This window comes from Lipotes vexillifer, unplaced genomic scaffold, assembly GCF_000442215.2.
Source record: "Lipotes vexillifer unplaced genomic scaffold, Lipotes_vexillifer_v1.1 scaffold1275, whole genome shotgun sequence".
NCBI lineage: Eukaryota > Metazoa > Chordata > Mammalia > Artiodactyla > Lipotidae > Lipotes > Lipotes vexillifer.
Genome location: NW_006770093.1, coordinates 323139 through 339680, shown reverse-complemented (window position 1 = coordinate 339680; position 16542 = coordinate 323139). Strand labels below are relative to the sequence as shown.

Below are 16542 nucleotides of genomic sequence, written 5' to 3'. Positions count from 1 at the left end.
ACTCTGTTATAAAGCAGAAACTAACACACCATTGTAAAGCAATTATACCCCAATAAAGATGTTAAAAAAAAAAAAAAAAAAAAAAAAATGCACGTCTCTCTTTGCAGCCACTTTCCCCAGCTAAGCTCCTTTCCCAAGTTCTTCCCACTTCCTTCTCTACGTTCCTGAAGCAGATCCGTGCCCGATGTTTTTCCGGGACCCACAGCTTTCTCTCTTTTCTCGCTTTTAACATTGATTGTTCTGCTCTTGTGGATGGACAGATCACCCGTCAGGGACAAGATGACTTTCTGCAGTTTCTAAAAATTAGACCCCCTGATTCTTCATTGCCACTGTGGTGAGGCTCTGAGAAGCCCCTAGACCTTCTTTGGGGAAAAACCTGATTCAACCAACTGAACCTGCTATGATGTGTGAGAAGCCCCGTTACCCTGTCTGTTAAGCCATAGGAACCTCGGTGTGGGTTTCCACAGAGGATGCTAAATTGTAAGAGTCCCTGCAGTGCTGTGTGTTCCTAACCATGAGACCCCTTTCCTCTCCCCAGTGGTTTTCTGCATGAGCTTCGTGCAAGGAGATGAAAGTAACGACAAGATACCTGTGGCCTTAGGCCTCAAGGAAAAGAATCTATACCTGTCTTGTGTGATGAAAGGCGATAGGCCCACCCTGCAGCTGGAGGTGAGTGGGTACCAGGGGCTGAAGGCCCTTCTCAGGCTCCTCTGAAGGACTCCTAGCCATCACTTTCTTCCAAGACAACTACCCCTTCCCCTTAGAAACTCTGGGAGCAGAGCTACTTGATAATTTTGCATAGATGTAAATAAATTTAATGTAAGTGTTAAATGCATGCAACTTTCACTCCCACCACAGAAAATTAAATCATCATGTAGATGTTCTTGTGTCTTGCCATTGTGACCACCCAATAGATTATACATTGTTAGGGTTGCTCCACTTGATAGATGACGCTTTGGGAACTTAAACTGTTCAGGGGACCTGTCACCTGTCATCATTTCCAACCCTCTCCCAAAATCGCACCTCCCCTCACCCGCTTTCCCAGCAAAAGCTTCATTTCCAATCTGAAGTCATTCTAGCCAGGGCCATGAGGAAAAATACAGCAAAGTCCCTGCAAACAGATACGCCTACGAGCTTTAACCTAATTTTCACTTTTGAAAAACATTCCCACCTATGTTATGCTCCCTAGCATTTTTTTTTTTTTTTTTTTTTTTTTTTTTTTTTTTTTTTTTTTTTTTTTTTTTTTTTGCGGTACGCAGGCCTCTCACTACTGTGGGCTCCCCCGTTGCGGAGCAACAGGCTCCGGACACGCAGGCTCAGCGGCCACGGCTCACGGGCCCAGCCGCTCCGCGGCATGTGGGATCTTCCCGGACCGGGGCACAACCCCGTGTCCCCTGCATCGGCAGGCGGACTCCCAACCACTGCACCACCAGGGAAGCCCTGCTCCCTAACATTTGATGCTAAGTTTCAGAAAGAGATAAGGGACATCTTCAGTCACCACACAGAAACCTGGGGTCTCAAAGATAACTCAGGAGTCTGGCTCCTGGGCCTGTGACCTGCGTATCCATTTTCTCTCTAGCCGACCCAGAGAATATGTTTGTCCAGATCAGAGTAGAGCGTCTGTGTCCCTGCCCTCATGAAAATGTTTATTTCTGTTTTGCTGCAGGAGGTAGACCCCAAAACTTACCCAAAGTGGAAGATGGAAAAGCGATTCGTCTTCAACAAGACAGAAATCAAGAATAGTGTTGAATTTGAGTCTGCCCTGTACCCCAACTGGTACATAAGTACCTCTCAAGCAGAAGAAAAGCCCATCTTCCTAGGACGTTCCAAAGGCGGCCATGATATAACTGACTTCACCATGGAAATCATCTCTCCCTAAAGGAAGCTGTACCCAGAGTCCATATGGGCTGAATGACCCTGAGGGCTGGCAGAAGGGGAATCGAAGAAAATGGCTGCAGCCTGAACTTCACTGTTGTCTAATCAATGCCCAACTGCCTTCCGTATATTCGTGCTAGGAGATCTCCTGCCCACCAGCCAGCGGGAATAAGCCCACTCTTCCCATGCTTATTCTGCCCGTCCTCAGACCCCATCCACCGAGCCAGCCCTCTCTCACCTCTTCCACTCACTCAAAGCCAGCCTGGCAGAAACCATGGCACACTAGGTTCAGAGAAATCCTCTGTCCTTTTCACACAGCTTCTGATGAGCGACCATTTAACTATTTATTTATTTATTTATTGATGGGTTAATCTATTTAATTTAATTCAGGGGGGCCAAGAAGCAGCAGAGTCTGTGAAAAATCCTAGTCTTCTGTATCTATGGAACCAATTTCATTTGGGCTAGTGTGCTGTCTTTATATCAAGTCCTTTCACTAAGCCTGAAAATATTTATGCTCAGATCATTTCAAAAGGAATATTTATGAATGAGGAAGGATGATGAGATTGTTCAATGATTCTGAAATAAATTTCACTGAAAACAAATGTTTCGCCACGTGGTCATTGACTTGTCTTGGATCTGACATAGAAGAGTCAAGGTAAATGGGGCCATGAGCATCCTCCTTGGGGAGTCAGAAGCTCATTCCTCATCACTGAATGCAAGATACTTAGGAACATCACTGGCCAGAAAAGACCAGCCTTGATACCTCTCTCTTTCATTTCTGTTGTTCATCGAAAGTATATCTGGTGCGCAAGCTTCCTCTGATAAACAGGATCTACTAAAACATTATGGGGAGTAAGCATTGGTGGTAACAGCTGCCAAGTATTTCCCTATTCGTTTATCCAGCAAACATGTATTAAGCAAATGCTATGTATTAGGGGCTGGGAGTACAGAAAACGCAAAGGTAAGGCGTTTCTAGTTAGATAGCAGAGGCAGACATATACAAACAAACAAAAAAAAAGGCAGCGTAACAAGTAGACAAGACAATGTATGAAAGGAGCAGCTAAGAGGGGTGACAAGATCTGCTCTGGGGGACGGAGGGCCAAGCAGGGTGACATTTCAATCAGGCCTAAAAGGATGAGCAGGAGTTTTCCACACAAAGGAAAGGAAGGGGTACTCTAGGTAGAGGGACCAGTATGAACACAGGCATGGAGGGTGTAGAAGGAACGAGGCCAGGAGTAAATTCTCAGGACTGCAGAAGTCACCCGAAGCCACAAGTCAAAACACAAAAACAAGCCACAGGGAAAAGAACGTTGTGCTCGCAGACAAAGAGGTAATTTGCTGACTATATAAAGAGTTCCCTCAAAACATTAGAGAAGGGCTTCCCTGGTGGTGCAGTGGTTGAGAGTCCGCCTGCCGATGCAGGGGACACGGGGTCGTGGCCCAGTCCGGGAAGATCCCACATGCCGCGGAGCGGCTGGGCCTGTGAGCCATGGCCGCTGAGCCTGCGCGTCCGGAGCCTGTGCTCTGCAGCAGGAGAGGCCACAACGGTGAGAGGCCCGCGTACCACAAAAAAAAAAAAAACTTTAGAGAAAAACAAGAACAAAAATCCACCAAAACAACAGGCAGAAATTTAACAAAACAGTGTATTAACAGGCTGTCCACAGAAAAAGGAAATACTATATGATCTTGGACAGAGTAAAGTATGTTCGATATTTTTACTTATAATAAGAAATTTGAATTACCAGCATCTTGAGATACCAATGTTCTCCTATCAGATTAGCAAAAATCAAAAGTTTAACGTCAGGCCCTGTTGGGAAAACTCCACTCCTTTTTTTTTTGCGGTATGTGGGCCTCTCACTGTTGTGGCCTCTCCCGTTGCGGAGCACAGGCTCCGGATGAGTAGGCTCAGCGGCCATGGCTCACGGCCCAGCCGCTCCACGGCATGTGGGATCTTCCCAGACCGGGGCACGAACCCGTGTCCCCTGCATCGGCAGGCGGACTCTCAACCACTGAGCCACCAGGGAAGCCCTCATTTCTTTTTTTTTTTTTTTGAAACATCTTTATTGGAGTAGAATTGCTTTACAATGGTGTGTTAGTTTCTGCTGTAGAACAAAGTGAATCAGCTATACATATACTTATATCCCCATATCCCCTCCCTCTTGCATCTCCCTCCCACCCACCCTATCCCACCCCTCTAGGTGGTCACAAAGCACCAAGCTGATCTCCCTGTGTTATGAGGCTGCTTCCCACTAGCTATTTTACATTTGGTAGTGCACATATGTCCATGCCACTCTCTCACTTCATCCCAGCTTCCCCTTCCCCTTCCTGTGTCCTAGTCCGTTCTTGGTAGTGCACATATGTCCATGCCACTCTCTCACTTCATCCCAGCTTCCCCTTCCCCTTCCTGTGTCCTCAAGTCCGTTCTCTACGTCTGCATCTTTATTCCTGTCCTGCCCCTAGGTTCTTCAGAACCATTTTTTTTTTAGATTCCATATATATGTGTTAGCATACAGTATCTGTTTCTCTCTTTCTGCCTTACTTCACTCTGTATGACAGACTCTAGGTCCATCCACCTCACTACAAATAACTCAATTTCATTTCTTTTCATGGCTGAGTAATATTCCACTGTATATATGTGCCACATCTTCTTTATCCATTCACGTGTCGATGGTCACTTAGGTTGCTTCCATGTCCTGGCTATTGTAAATAGAGCTGCAATGAACACTGTGGTACATGACTCTTTTTGAATTATGGAAATGCCCACTCTTGAACATTACAGGCAGGAGTGTAAATGGGTACAACTCCTACAGAGGAAAATTTGATAATAACTATGAAAATTACAAATGCATATCCCCTACGGCCCAGCAATTTCACTTCTGGGGATTCATCCTACAAGTGGACATACACCCGTGTGAAACAATGACACATGATCAAAATTATTCATTGTGTATCACTTGTAATAGCAAAAGATGGGGAAAAACCCAAATGTCTATCAACGGGAGACTGGCTAAATGAACTATGGGACATCTATACAGTGGAATCCTCTCCAAGGTATTGTGATAACTCAAAAAGAACAGGAGGGGGCTTCCCTAGTGACGCAGTGGTTGGGAGTCTGCCTGCCGATGCAGGGGACGCGGGTTCGTGCCCCGGTCCGGGAAGATCCCACATGCCGCGGAGCGGCTGGGCCCGTGAGCCATGGCCGCTGAGCCTGCGCGTCCGGAGCCTGTGCTCCACAACGGGAGAGGCCACGACAGTGAGAGGCCCGCATACCACAAAAAAAAAAAGAAAAGAAAAGAATAGGAGGGCCTTCCCTGGTGGTCCAGTGGTTAAGACTCTGCTTTTCCACTGCAGGGGGCATGGGTTCAATCCCTGGTCTGGGAACTAAGATCTCGAATGCCAGCGCGGTGCAGCCAAATAAATAAATAAGAACAAGAGGCAGTGTTTATAGGGTGTTAGCTTTTATGTAACAAACAGCAGAAGAAAATAAGGCAGTCGTTTCCAATGTCTTTTATCTGATTTCGAAAATTCTGGAAGATATGTAAGAAATTTAAAAAGTAGCCGTGAGGGGTTGGGGAATAAGATACAAGGGGATAAGGGTGGGAGCGAGACATTTCTCTTAATACTTTTTATATTGTTTGATTCTTGAATCATGTGACTATATTACGTATTCAAATAAAGTAGTGTTAATTTTTTTAAAGCCAGCAGGGCCACACCCCCAGCTCAGTCTGCTTCCTAACTGCAGTACAAAAGGATGGGATGGCTATGAGAAGCAAGCATCCAAGTGGTACCCATCCTCAACACGTAACAGGGTTCCTGGGAGGCAGGGAGCTGCTTTGGGGAGAAAGCAGAGGTGCCCCTGGGAGCCCCAGCAGTGATACTATCCCCTTTCCTTGGTTCAGTGATAGAATTCCATCCACCTCTCTGAGGTCCAAAAGGGAAGACACACCAGCCAAAATGACAAAGTGTGGAGGCATCTCACCTCATAAGGAAGCCAGATTACAAATCATCTCTGTGAGAGAAAATTCGTACCTCCATTTTGGAGAAAAAATTGACAGTGTCTAATTTATTTCTAACATGACTTACTGTTCCACTATTTGGTGTCTTCCCTAAAGAAACAAATTTCAAGAGGTTTACTTTAGAATTGTTTAGGAAAAGTTTAACAGAATAAGCTGGAAACAACCTAAATATCCTTTGGTAGGAAAAAGTTTAAATAAAATGGCAAATTAAAAAGAAAAAGAGAGCTCTGAAATGGAAAGAGATCCAGGCAAATCACTGTGAGAAAAAGTCAAGTTGCAGAACAATAAGTACAAAATGATACCATTTACATAAAAGAAAAAAACACTGCCCATCCAAAATGCATAGCCATGTGCTTCTAAGATCATGGAAAGCAGAGAGCTCTGGAAGAGCATGGACTGAACTGAAAATAGCGGTTGCTTGAGGTGGGATGGAGCTGGAAGGGGGTCGTCAAGAGGAATTCTAGCTTTATTTATAAAGTTTGAATTTTTTTACAAGAGGACTATATTCATGAATTACATATATATACATTTTAATCTTTTGCATTAAAATATTCAATTTGAAATGTGTTTCAATTCCTGGACCTGAGCCAAACACTAAAATAGATCTTCCAAGGGCTGTTCTATTCCTGGTTTGGGGCCAAATTATTTCCCTGGGAACAGCTCTCCTTTCTCTACACTGGGTAGCCTTATCCTGGAAAAGAAAAATGGCCTGTTTCTAAATGGAAAGGGTCAGATGGTTGAAGTGAGGAGAGGCAGTGCCCTCCCCATGCCCACCCTTCACCCAGCCCAGGAAACACAACCAGAGGTATGAAGGCTCTCCAATGGGCTGGGACGTCAGTTCGTCTGCACCACAGCAGCACGGCTCTGACCAGCTTTCAAGGAGATCCCATCCACGTACTTGGAGAGTAAGAGCTCAGCGCTTCTGAATTTGACTTGATGTCTTGGATTCTGTGTCAGGCAGACAGTAGGATTAGGGTGTGGCTCATCCCATAAGCTTGGACTGCAGTAAGCAGGTGGGGGAAGGTAAGTGATGCAATGGTGGGTGGGAGCATACCTTGTCTGAAGGACAGGTTAGGAGTGGGTGGCTGCTACAACGTCCTGGTCAGAGGGGCGAGGGTAAGTCCATGTGCCTTCTGTGCAGACCCCCTCCCCACCCCATTCCTCACTCCCCAGTACAGACTTGCTGAACTACCCGCAACCATCTGATTCAGCTGGACGCCGGGGTGAGGATGACCTAGAGAACTGGTAAGATGCCCGCCCAGGGGTGTGGGACCACATCTTGCCTCCTAAATAGGCAGTTTGGAAGCAAGCCAAGTGATTCAATTTTCTACCTGGGAAGTCCAGAAACACTGCTTTGCTTATTTGTATAAGCATGACTGTTTGCTTACACAAGAATCATGAAAATTCACATCCCTCTCTGAAAGCAGGTCATAAAACCATGAAACGCAGAAAGTGTACCAGGAAAAATAGGACAGGAAGGGGCAAGGAGGGTGCCAGGGACCTGGGCCACCTTCTCTAATCAGGGACATCACTGTCTCTGAGAATATTTCCCTAGTGACAAATGGGGCAGCTAGAGACAGAGAGGTTCAGGTTGTCCTGGGCAGGTGGGACCTTCTGGGAACTAAGGTGTGAATTGTGACAGTTATTCAGCCACTCCCTTCCAAGTCTTGAGTTTCCGCACAGGCTGTTTGAAAGCGCCAATGCTTCTCTTTCTCTCCAGCCCCTCACCTCCAGTACTTGCACCCCAATCCCACCAGCCCTCGGAGACAAAAGGTATGAAATCCCTCATCCGCCAGGGATCAGGTGGGCCGAGGGAGTCCCAGCCACCGCCTGAGGTTCCTGAGGCTATAAGTCAACCTGGAGAAGCACCGGCCAGAAGGGGCCACAGTGTTTATGTGTGAATGTTGGGTTTGGATCAGTCCTTGGACCAGAAGTATGTGTGGAATCCAGGAGCATCTACACATGCTATGGTTTGGCTTTAAAGTAAAATATATCAGGAACACCTGGAAGAGATGTCAAACTTGGAAGATGAGCCTCACTGCCCTCCCACCCTTGGGGGTGAGACCCTTGTCCCAAGTAGGTAATGTCCTCCTGCTGCACCGTCCACTGTCAGCCTCACTGCCAGAGCAGCAAGTCCAGTTCCCTTCCCAAAAGGCCTTCCAGGGCCGTAATCCTTGTGGAATGTTAGTCTTCCAATATTTTAGCTTACATGCTGCAACCAAGCAGAACATTTTGGGGCTCACATTGAACACAACATTGTAAATCAACTGTACGTCGATTTTTAAAAATCTACGAAGGACATTGTAGGTCACTCCAGCCTCCTTTCCACTACTCATGGGGCTGCTGCCCTGGTGCTGTGTTCACTGGACTGGTTGAATAGGCCAAGAGTGACAGCCTCATGTCAGGGTGTCAGGTGATGGCAGCGACAACACCTAATCAAGTTCTGCTGCACAGTGACGGGGGAGAAGGCTGAAGTGGAGGCCTGGGGCCACTCTGACCTCTGGCTTCTTTTCTTCATCTGTAATGATAGGCGTGGTCTCCAGACATATTAAAAAAAAAATGATGGGGGTGCAAGGAGATCTAGCATCTGTGGTTCAGTTCATCATCAGTGATAGGAAAGTAGCTTAGCTTTCTTAGGATAGAGAATAAAGGGTGGGTGCAATGAGAGGTGCTGGTTTATGTGAGATGGTCAGGGAAGGTGGCTTGAGCAGAGATGTAGGGAGGGTGCAGATCTTGCAAAGATCTGGGGAGACAGCATGCCAAGGAGAGGTAGCATACAGCTATAAATGGACTTGGGGTGTATGAGGTATAGGAGAGGGAAAATTTTTTCCTCTACCCTTCCAGGTTCTTTTTGGCTGGTCTAACGATGAAATTGACATAAAACATCAACCGGAGAAAAACAACTGAATTTAATTTCACACATACAGGAACTCCAAAGATATGGGACTCAAAGAAGTGACCAAAGTAGGTAGCTTTTCTACCTTTTAGACAAAGAAAATGTGTGAAAATTTGACAAAACAGAGGGGTTTTTGCTTGGGGCAGCTGATTACTGACACAACAAAATTTGTTTGTTTCTACATCTTTCTTGGCCTTGAATTCCCTATCTCTGGCCATAAAGATGTCTCCTATCCTTCTGCTGTACGTAGGATATCTTCCCATGGGAGATTTATTTCCTGTTTTTGGAGGGACAAAAGAGGGTCAGAGCCTTCTTGCACCAGCTGTTTCCAAAGTAACTTTATTTCAAAATAGTCAATATACCAAAGTGGCATATTTGGAGGCAGCCGGCTTTGAACCCCATCAGTTGCAGAGTAAGTAGGCCCGATGTGGTGGAAGCAGAGTGAGCAAAGGAGAGAGGGCTGGAGGGGAGGATGGGGGGCGGGGCAGGCAAGGGCCAGGTCTCTGTGTAAGGAGTTTGGACTTAGTGTGTTATGCAAAGCATCCTACACACGGAAGGGATGACCTCATAGAAGTTTTATCGCTCTTGCTGTTGTGTGAAGAATGGACCCTGGGGGCAGGAGGAGAGGGTGTCAAGAACAGAAGCAGAAAGACCAGTTAGGAGGCTGTGGCAGTGAACTACACAGGAGACAATGGTACCTTGGACTAGGGTAATAGCAGAGAAGGTGAGAAGGGAGGTGTTCTGGGCATTGTGACAGCAGAACTCGCTGACAGAGTAAATGTGGGAGGTAAAGGAAAGAGAGTAATCAAGGGGCACTCACAGGTTGAGAGCTGATTAACTGGGCAAATGGGGGTATTTAACAGAAATGGGAAAGACTTGGGAAGGAACAAGTATCATATTGGGGGGAGGGGATGCTCCAAAAGTCCTGTTTTGGCCAAGTTTCATTTGAGATATATATTAGACATCCATGAGGATATAAAATTGGAATCTCGGGGCTTCCCTGGTGGCGCAGTGGTTGAGAGTCCGCCTGCCGATGCGGGGGACGCGGGTTCGTGCCCCGGTCCGGGAGGATCCCGCGTGCCGCGGAGCGGCTGGGCCCGTGAGCCGTGGCCGCTGAGCCTGCGCGTCCGGAGCCTGTGCTCCGCGACGGGAGAGGCCACAGCAGTGAGAGGCCCGCGTGCCGCCAAAAAAAAATTGGAATCTCCCCTGCGATTCAGAATCAGGAGTAACTGGCAAGTAGAAGGCATAGAATACCATGGATCACATGAGAATACCTACCAAGAGTGTGTAGCTAGAAAAGAGAGAATGGCCGAAGACTGAGCCTGGGACGCTACGAGAGAGGTTGGAAGGAAGAAATGGAGCCGTCAAAGGAGACTGAGGACGAGTAAAAAGTGAGGGAGAAGAAAAATCAGGACTGGGGGAGGGTGGCGGGAAAAAAAACAAGTAAAGGAGTAGGAGGTCCACCAGGCCCAATGATGCTGAGAGGTTGAGGACATGGGGGCCTGGCCACTGGATTTGGTGAGAAAGAGGTGGTATGTGGCCAGAACAAAAGCGAGGACAAAGCTGAGGACAAAAGTGTGATTGCGATGGGCTCCAGTGAAAGGCAGAAGAGGCTTCTTTGAGTAATTTTGTAGTAAAATAAAAGTGGGAGCGAGGGGGGCAGAGAAATGCCATGGTAGCTGGAGGGGACTGTGGGATCAAAAGCGGATTTTTATGTTCAAGATGAGAGTTGTTATAGTGCATCAGTCAGTAGGAGGGAGAGAGGAAGAGAATCAGAAGAGCCAACGCCTTGGGTGTCCCGTAGGGGAGGTGAGGCTGGGCAGTGATGTGCATGGGAACAGATGCAAGTAGGTCAGTAATTCCTGGGATAGAAATACGAGGCAGCTCTTTCCTGACTGCTCCCATCTTCTTTTTTTTTTTTTTTTTTTTTTTTTTTTTTGCGGGGGGCGGGCATCTCACCGTTGTGGCCTCTCCCGTTGCGGAGCACAGGCTCCGGACGCGCAGGCTCAGCGGCCATGGCTCACGGGCCCAGCCGCTCCGCGGCACGTGGGATCTTCCCGGACCGGGGCGCGAACCCGCGTCCCCCTGCATCGGCAGGCGGACTCTCAACCACTGCGCCACCACGGAAGCCCTGCTCTCATCTTCTGAATGAGACAGCTCAGAGTGATCAGTGATGCTAGCTGTCCAGGTCCTTGAGGCTGTTCATCCTGCCCAGTCGGGTTCTCCTCTCTTGAACAGGACCATTCTCACTGCTTCTCAGGTCAAACAGGCTGAGCCGCCCCAGCCGCTGTCATCTTCTGCCAAACTCGAAACGCTATTGTGCTTTACCATCAACCCCTTTAAGGTCCTACTGGCTTCCAGAAGAGTCTGAAAGGCATCTCTCCCTTATTTATCATTACACAACGACTGTGAGCATTGGCCATCACAGGCAATAAATGCATAAGAATTTATTCCATTGCAAGCATAAGAATGCTGAGATTTTAAAGTACCTATTAATCAATACAATGAGTACAGAGTTGCAGTCATCAGTAAACATTAGGGAAAAAATCAGGTAGTAAAGAAATTAGTTGAGTCTGATAAAACAATGAGAGATATTAACCACAGTCCAGACAAGAGGCAAGACTCTCTCTATCTACAACAGGTGGTGAAAGGCTGAAAGCGGTTAAGATAAAAATTGCGTAAGGGTGCTATTTGAAAGACGTCCATGGGACTTAGTTGTGACATCAACTCACAGCTAAAAAGCCTGGTCCAAAGGCTTCCCTCTGACTCAGCAACCTGCCTCCAACACTAAGGGTTGACTGAGTGTGTTACCCTGTGGTTTGCATCAAGTTATCCAAGAGGTCACTAACCCTGTCTCAGATTCTCAAGCCAATATCCCAAATCAAGTTGCTAAATCTTTGACGCAGGAACCTCAGGATCAGAATCTTTGACCTAGGAGCCAACTGAGATAGTTCATCTGTGGTCTGTGCCCCTGAGTTAAGTGGCTTGACAACACCACGTAAGTATTTAAAGGAAAAAAAAAAAAAAAGCATAGAGCTGATGATGTAAATGAAACCCATAGCTTTAACATTTTTGTGTTTAGCTTAGAAATAAGTTTTGAGAGTCTCCTGGTGATCTGTCTTTGTTATTTAATGGGCCTGAAACAATTAAAGAAACTGAAACATTAAAGAATTTGACATATTAACTTTGTAATTCCAATTTGAAATGTGCAATTGATACTAGGCTTCTGATTTTCATTTGGACAGAAAATTTGATTGGGTTTGCATTTTCAGAGCCTGATTTACTACATTTTTTATTGGCTTTCTCTGGAGTTACAGGCATGACTTAGGTGCTTAGAAATATTTTGCTCCTTAGATTTTTTTAATCCACCCTGGCAGGTTTTTGAAATGTTTGAAAAAAATCACATACTAAATTTGTAGTTATATTAAATTTGCAGTTTAAAATATTTAAGGAAAACACAATTAACTATGCTAGAAAAGAGAGGTAAATATTTAGTGAGATTTAATATATTATGCTGTTGACTTTTAAAAAAAATGCACAACGTGAGAGTTGCGAGTTAAGTTTTATTTGGGGCAAAATGAGGACTGCAGCCCGGGAGACAGCATTTCAGACAGCTCTGAGAAGCTGCTCCAAAGAGGCAGAGGGGAGCTAAGATATATAGGAGGTTTTGCACCAAAGGGCAGGTAGTCTGGAACATCAAATTATTACTGTTAACTAAAGAAACCAGATATGTCAAGTTAAGGAATTTAGCACTTTCCTATATATGAGAGGATGCAAGAGTCTGGACTCACTGAAATCATTCCTTTGATATGCATCTCAGCTATCTGGGGCCAGTATCGTGTATTTTCACATCCTGTGTTTCCTCAGGGATCACCGTGGGGAATGAATGACTGCAGTCTGATGGCTGCTAGATGGCAGGTGTTCTTTCCTTCCTGAGCTCCCTCAGGGCTCACCAGCTCACCATCCGCGGTGGCTGCAATCACTGATGACTGTGACATCCTTTGTTTACTGATATGGCAGGCAATATTCCATTTATCAAAGCAATGAAATAACTGAGCATTAATTTTTTAAAGTGAAAGTGTTTTTTCTCATTGTTGTACCAAAAACTAGCTTTATAAATAGAATGGCAAGATTTGTCATTTGAAACGAAGAAAAATCTTTGTCATTAAAAACCAAGAAAAATCTTGGTTTTTAAATATATAAATATATATATATATAAATATATAACTGTAATAGTTTACTACACAGATTTAGGCTCAAGTGCTTTTCTATGCACACAAACAATTCTTGAACCATAAAAAATTTAACTGACATCACAGGAAGTCAGCCTGCAGAGAGTAGCCGGTCCCCAAGTAGTCTTCAGGAAGCTGTGCTGTGCTCTCCTTTCCAACACGTTAACAGTCCTGGAATGCTGCATCCTCATTGGTCCCTTTGAATCTCTGATGATGGACAACTCTGCTGCCCAGTCTCAGGACTGAGTCCCAGTAGAGGAAACATCCAACCCCCCCCCCACACACACACACACACACAAACATACATTTTGGCAACAAAAAAATCAATTTTCAAATAATTCCGATTTTTGGCTAATTTCCACGAACCTCATGGAAAGTGCCCAGAGCACAAACACCATTTCTCTTTTTTAACTTTCTTTTTTTATTTTGATAAAGTGTAAATAACATAAGATTTACCATTTGAACCATTTTTAAGTGTACAGTTCAGTGGCATTAAGTACATTTACACCGTCGTGCAACCGTCACCACCATCCCTCGAACGTTTTCATCACCCCAAAGAGAAACTCTGTCCCTGTTTAACATGAACTTGATGCCCAAAACTCGGCCTCTGCCAAGCACCATTTCTTAGAATGTCCCTTATCTCTTCCATCCATTTCCTTCACAGCTGCCTCCACACTTTCTCTCCCAAGCTCCCTGTTAAATCCCTACCCCATGTCCTAGACCCCTTGCTCTTTACCGATTGGCATTACTAAAGGCTAAACAACTGGACTTACTAAGGTAGAACTGACCCCTCTGAGGGCAGGGATAAGAGAAAAAGGCTAAAACATTATGTTAAGAAAATGTATCCAAAACATGGTAAGAGGGCAAAAAAACTATTTGTACCTTTTCAGTGTCTAACTAGCCTGCTGAAAAGTTGCCTGATGTCCTACATATTTTTATTTTCTGGAAGAGGCCAGATAGTAAATCTTTTACACCTGAGGGCCATAAGCTCTCCGAGGCAACTAACTACTCAACACCACTGTTACCATGAAAGCAGCCATTGAAAATCTGTGACACGTGGACAGACTGTGCCCCAATACATTTTTATTACAAAAGCAAACAGAAGGCCAGATCAAGCCCATGGTCCAATTTGCTGACCCCCTTCTCTAAAGGAAAGTACCTTTTCAAGAGGGAAGAGATATGGGAACATGTGTATATATATAACTGATTCATTTTGTTGTAAAGCAGAAACTAACACACCATCGTAAAGCAATTATACTCCAATAAGATGTTAAAAAAAATAAAAAGAAAGTACCTTTGTTTAAATTACTATTTACTATTGATCAGGGCCCAGATGCTGTAGAATTAGATCCTGACCTTCAGAAGATGGATGAGTGGTGAGTCATTTTTGTCCAGCAGGATAACAAATTATTTCTGTCCAGGAGAAATGGTGAACTCAACTGATATGATATTATTACCCTGGTTTGTATCTAACTTTGCTGTATGTATTTGCATATCTAATTATATATGTATATATTAGATATAACATATCTAATATATACATATGTGTATTATATATACCTTCATTACATATATACACATGTAATATATGTACTCTGTAGTATAGTGTATATGTATGTTATATATATAATATCTGCTCTAAGAAGGAGAAAGATTAGACAAATGTGATGGTGAAGATAGGATACATCTATGGTCTGCTCAGCCTGGGGGCCTGGTTTTCAGTCCTCAGAGGAGGGAGGAGTTAGGACCAGAGAGCAAAGCAGCTATTTCTTGAGAGCCTTTGCGTTTCATGCTATTTGGGGGAAGACAAAAGACAGCACAACTACTGAAGTCCCCTCCCTACTCAACCTACAGACTGGAGCAGCTTTGGGACCCCACCACCACCACTACCACCAGAGCTCAAGAAAGCCATGTGCAAAGGAGCGGAAGCAAGAACGTATATGGACCTGCCCTGGAGCTCATGGGCTGCACCATGACCTTGGGAAATTCCTGAAACAGTGGAAGAGACTAGGCGAGAAGACAGAGGCCACGCATCAGCAAGTCCAGGCAGGAGCCCACATAACATAGATGTTTACCTCTCTGGCTGGTGAAGTCTAAGGACGTTGGTCCCAACGTTACGTACCATGAGAGATTTATCAATACAACCACAGTCCCTTGGCCACAAAAGGAAATTAACTTTGGCTTGGCGGGTAGGGATGCAGGGGGGGAGATTTAAGAACGTTTTTGTAGAAGTGGAATTTAACCTGAAAAACAAGAAGAATTTCTATTAACAGACAAAGAAGCAAAGATGAAGTGGGGGGTGGGAAGGATGCAGGAGACAAAGTTAGACATGACCAGAGTGGGGTGGGGCGTGGCTAGTGTGGAAGATAAGACTGGTGTTTGGAAGAAAGACAATGCCACAGGACAGTTTGGCTTTAATTGTGGGTGATATGTCCAATTAGTCACCCCCAAACCTTGTAACATGACTCCAAGACAACAGGGGTTTGTTGAATGTCTAGTTTCATCCCACCATTCCCTCCTTTTTACAAAGAAAAAGAAGGCTGAGGCGCAGAGCATGGCAGTGACTTGTTCCAGTAGCACTGTGATTTGGCACAAAACAAGGGCCAAAGCTCACACCCAAGTGCGCTGACATGGGCTCCCTTCATTGCTAACACATCTATTTCAGCCACTGTGGACTATCTTGAGGGCAATGTGTTTCACCAACATCAGAGGTTCAGCTTCCTCCCCAAAATGCCCAGCGTTAGTCATGAGGTACAGTGGTGAGAGCACTGGGTTGGGATTCCCAGGTTTTAGGCAAAGTAGCTGATTGACCCGTGACCACTCAGGTAACTTCTCCACTCCGTTTTTTCCACTTATGAGAAGAGATCAAGATGGCAGAGTAGGACGACATGGAACTCCCCTACCCTCCCATGAAACACATCAAAAATACATCTACATGTGGAACAATTCTCGCTGAAAACCAGATGGAGATTGGCAGGAAGATTCCTGTACAACCAAGGCTGTAAGAAAGATCCACACAGAACCAGGTAGGAAGGGAAGAGAAGTGATCAGATCTGGACCTGTACCCCTAGGAGGGGACTTAGAAATTACACAGGCAGAGACCCTCCCTGGGGAGTGAGTGATCTGAGCCACAGATTGGGTGCCCCAGCCCTCGGGTCCGACCCAGAGAAGACAAGCTCCCTTAGCTAAACTCCACTTGTGAGGAGTATATGCACGACTGCTTGCTCCTAAAGCAGGTCAGAAAGGGAAGACTGAAAACTGCACCAGTGGCTGACCACCCCAGTGTGCAGCCCAACCTAAGCCAAGTGAACACTCCATCCCCGCTTGCTTCATGACACAGCTCCACCCTGGGGTGATGGTTCAGCTTTAAGACACAGAGGTAGCTCAGACCCAAAGCAACATCTGAGCAGGGAGGGGATAGCCATTACTAATGCTTACACAGGCAGAGCATCAGAAGCAGCCCTGATCCCTGTCTGTGACTGGACCACCACAGCCTGTGCCCTGACCCACCCCGAGTACCCCC

General features: G+C 45.6%; 1 protein-coding gene across 1 annotated transcript in view; it reads left to right on the top strand.

Annotated features, from left to right (window-relative positions):
• IL1B (interleukin 1 beta) overlaps positions 1-2469 on the top strand; it is an 8957-nt gene extending 6488 nt beyond the window's left edge. The window contains exons 6-7 of the mRNA XM_007446019.1: positions 539-669; positions 1667-2469. Coding sequence (XP_007446081.1) covers positions 539-669; positions 1667-1879 — 344 coding nt within the window. The 3' untranslated portion in view covers positions 1880-2469. The remainder of the gene's footprint in view (positions 1-538; positions 670-1666) is intronic.
• The last annotated feature ends 14073 nt before the right edge of the window (positions 2470-16542 follow it).